The sequence below is a fragment of the Austrofundulus limnaeus genome, unplaced genomic scaffold (assembly GCF_001266775.1).
Source record: "Austrofundulus limnaeus strain Quisiro unplaced genomic scaffold, Austrofundulus_limnaeus-1.0 Scaffold823, whole genome shotgun sequence".
Lineage (NCBI taxonomy): Eukaryota > Metazoa > Chordata > Actinopteri > Cyprinodontiformes > Rivulidae > Austrofundulus > Austrofundulus limnaeus.
In genome coordinates, this window is record NW_013953225.1 from 52,516 (window position 1) to 55,212 (window position 2,697).

Below are 2,697 nucleotides of genomic sequence, written 5' to 3' on the forward strand. Positions count from 1 at the left end.
GTTTAGTTGTTTAAGCGAGTTGAGAACTCCGCAGCTCAGCAGCTCATGCGTGTGTCCGCTGGGCCGTAACAGTTTTTAAAAGTTGGTAATATCAGTTGTCCTTTTGTAACAGATCTAGTTGAATGACCACTTCCAGAATTTGATTTGGGCAGCAATGTACAGAGAGTTCCATAATTGGCACCTTGGAAGATCTGAAAATATAAATTAATACCACTATACAAAATTCTTAGAGAAGACTTTAACTTTTCTACTACACTGCATTTGTGAGGTCACTTACTGATGTTGGACAGAAGGCCTGGCTCTCAGTCTCCGCTCTAATTCATCCCAAAAGTGTTCTATCAGGTTGAGGTCAGGACTCTGACATCCATGTCTTTATGGACCTTTGTGCACTGGTGCAGTCATTTAGGTGGGTGAGCAAATACTTTGGGCAATATAGTGTACTTGTACTTTTAATCAAGTATCACTTTGTGGTGCTTTATACAACACTCTACACTCCAAGATGATAATAACATCTTCAAGTTTTAGGATTGAAGAAAAGGCCTTCTTGAATTCCTGATGTTACGTCGCCTGGCTTGGTCTAGGAATTTAAAGGGACTAACATAAATCTAGACAATGAAGGAGGAGTCAAAATGGCATTTAAGATGTTTATTTTCTGCCATGTTTTAAGTTTCTTTTCTATAAAGACTGATTAAAAGACTTCAGGGAGAGCTCAGGCCAAAATAACAAATAAAACAACCCTAAAATAAAAATAAAATTTAAACTTACCTAACCCCAATGAAAATAAAATATACAAACCTAAAATAACCTTACCTAACTAAAAAGCACATAAACAGGTGAGAACTAAGGTTAAACAAAAGGCAGCTCTCCCCTACAAAATCAGCCTGACCAAGTTTACATTAGTTTGTAAAATAACGAACCCTTAGCTGACACAACAATCAGTGGTGTATGGCAGTGAAGTGGCCCATAAACCCAGGAGTGCAGCTTCACAGCCATTAAATAGGGCCCAGCTGATTTGACTGGCTTGAGACCCAAGGAGCAGCACCCAATCACAGGAGAGGAGGCGGAGCCTAAAAGAACACACAAGGCATTACTTCAATGGAAAGACAAACATCCACATTGGGGATGTAACACCTGACCTCAACCCCAGTATTTTAGTGCTGATTGTGGTTTTAGTGTTGCTGCACTCAGATCAGCCACTAGGGGGCAGCAGTCCCCTCACTGTGCATCATGCTCAGTGGGGAGCACTGGGATCTTATTGGACAGATATGTGCAAACTTCAACTAATCTACAAGGAAAAATGTAAACAAAAATGAACAGAGCAGAAATGTGTAAATAACAACCAAAATATTATTTAAATAAGACGAATTTCACTGTGAAAACTCAAATAAATTAAATGTTCATAATAATGTTAAACATTCAGAAACATGTTTTTCTCTGTAAATCCCTGCTGACTGGAGCCAGTGTAAAACCTGTCTGTTGTAATAAACATGAACATGAACGCTCAGCTGTGTGCAGCTCTTTAAGCTCTGACTCATCGTGTTTTAATGGCCACAGTGAGCCTGCGTGTTTTCAGTGGAAGTGGGTGCGGACTGGAGATCCCATCGGAGCCGCTGTCCTCAGCCCTCCCTGCCCCCCTCCAGCACCGTGGGGAGGATTCACGTCCCCGACGCCTCCCTTTCGCTCCGACACAGGCTGCGATGCGTGATTCACCCGGGGCGAGGGCACACCACAGCCTCAGCGGTCCGGGGTCCTGCGCGGAGCTGCAGCCCGCGGAGCGACGTTAAATGCGGGCTGCTGCGTGACTTCCTGCGGCCGAGGAAGGAGCTCTGCAGACCGAACCCTGCCTCCTCCTCCTCCTCCAGTCCAGGACGGATGGCTCCGCTGCAGGACTGGACAGGGCAGGAGGAGGCTCCATGCTGCGGAAGTGACATATTTTGAAGTTGTTTTCGGGATGCAGGCTGCTCTGTCCCACAGCCTCTGACTCTGCTGGGTCTGTGCTGGGTCTGTGCTGGGTCTGTGCTGGGTCTGTGCTGGGTCTGTGCAGGGTCTGTGCAGGGTCTGTGCTGGGTCTGTGCTGGGTCTGNGTGCTGGGTCTGTGCTGGGTCTGTGCTGGGTCTGTGCAGGGTCTGTGCAGGGTCTGTGCTGGGTCTGTGCTGGGTCTGTGCTGGGTCTGTGCTGGCGGCCATGCTGCAGGCAGCAGCCTGCAGTCCACTCCCTGCCCACACTGCTCCTTGTCTGCAGCAGAGTCCGGCCTCTTTGTCTCTGCTTCATGCTGCAGCCCTGAACTCACCTGTTCAACCAGGACCGACCTGTTCAACATTCAACCAGCCTGCCTCTGCATGACCGCCAGGTGGGACCACAGTTCCCACTGAGGCTGCGCCATGGGGGCCAAGCAGAGCAAAGGCCCGGAGCCCGGAGGAGACAGTCCTCAGCACAGCTGGAGGCGGACCCCCTCCAAGGAGAGAGGGGACCTCCTGACCTCCCTCGTGCTGAAGTCAGGAGACAGGCTGACCCGGGGGGGCACGGCCCCGCCGCCCTACCAGCGGCGCATCGGGATGATCCAGGACATGATGCTGATGGCCAAGCAGGGCAAACAGGACGAGGCCACAGAGATGCTGAAGACTCTCAGACAGGTGTGTGTGTGTGTTTGTGTGTGTGTGTGTGTGTGTGTGTGTGTGTGTGTGTGTGTGTGTGTGT

The 2,697-nt window shown here is 49.4% G+C and overlaps 1 protein-coding gene across 1 annotated transcript in view; it reads left to right on the forward strand.

Annotated features, from left to right (window-relative positions):
- Positions 1-2,102: 2,102 nt before the first annotated feature.
- lrrc75a (leucine rich repeat containing 75A) overlaps positions 2,103-2,697 on the forward strand; it is a gene marked incomplete in the record, with an annotated part of 36,891 nt that continues 36,296 nt past the window's right edge. Inside the window, 1 exon segment of the mRNA XM_014028859.1 lies at positions 2,103-2,633. Coding sequence (XP_013884313.1) covers positions 2,382-2,633 — 252 coding nt within the window.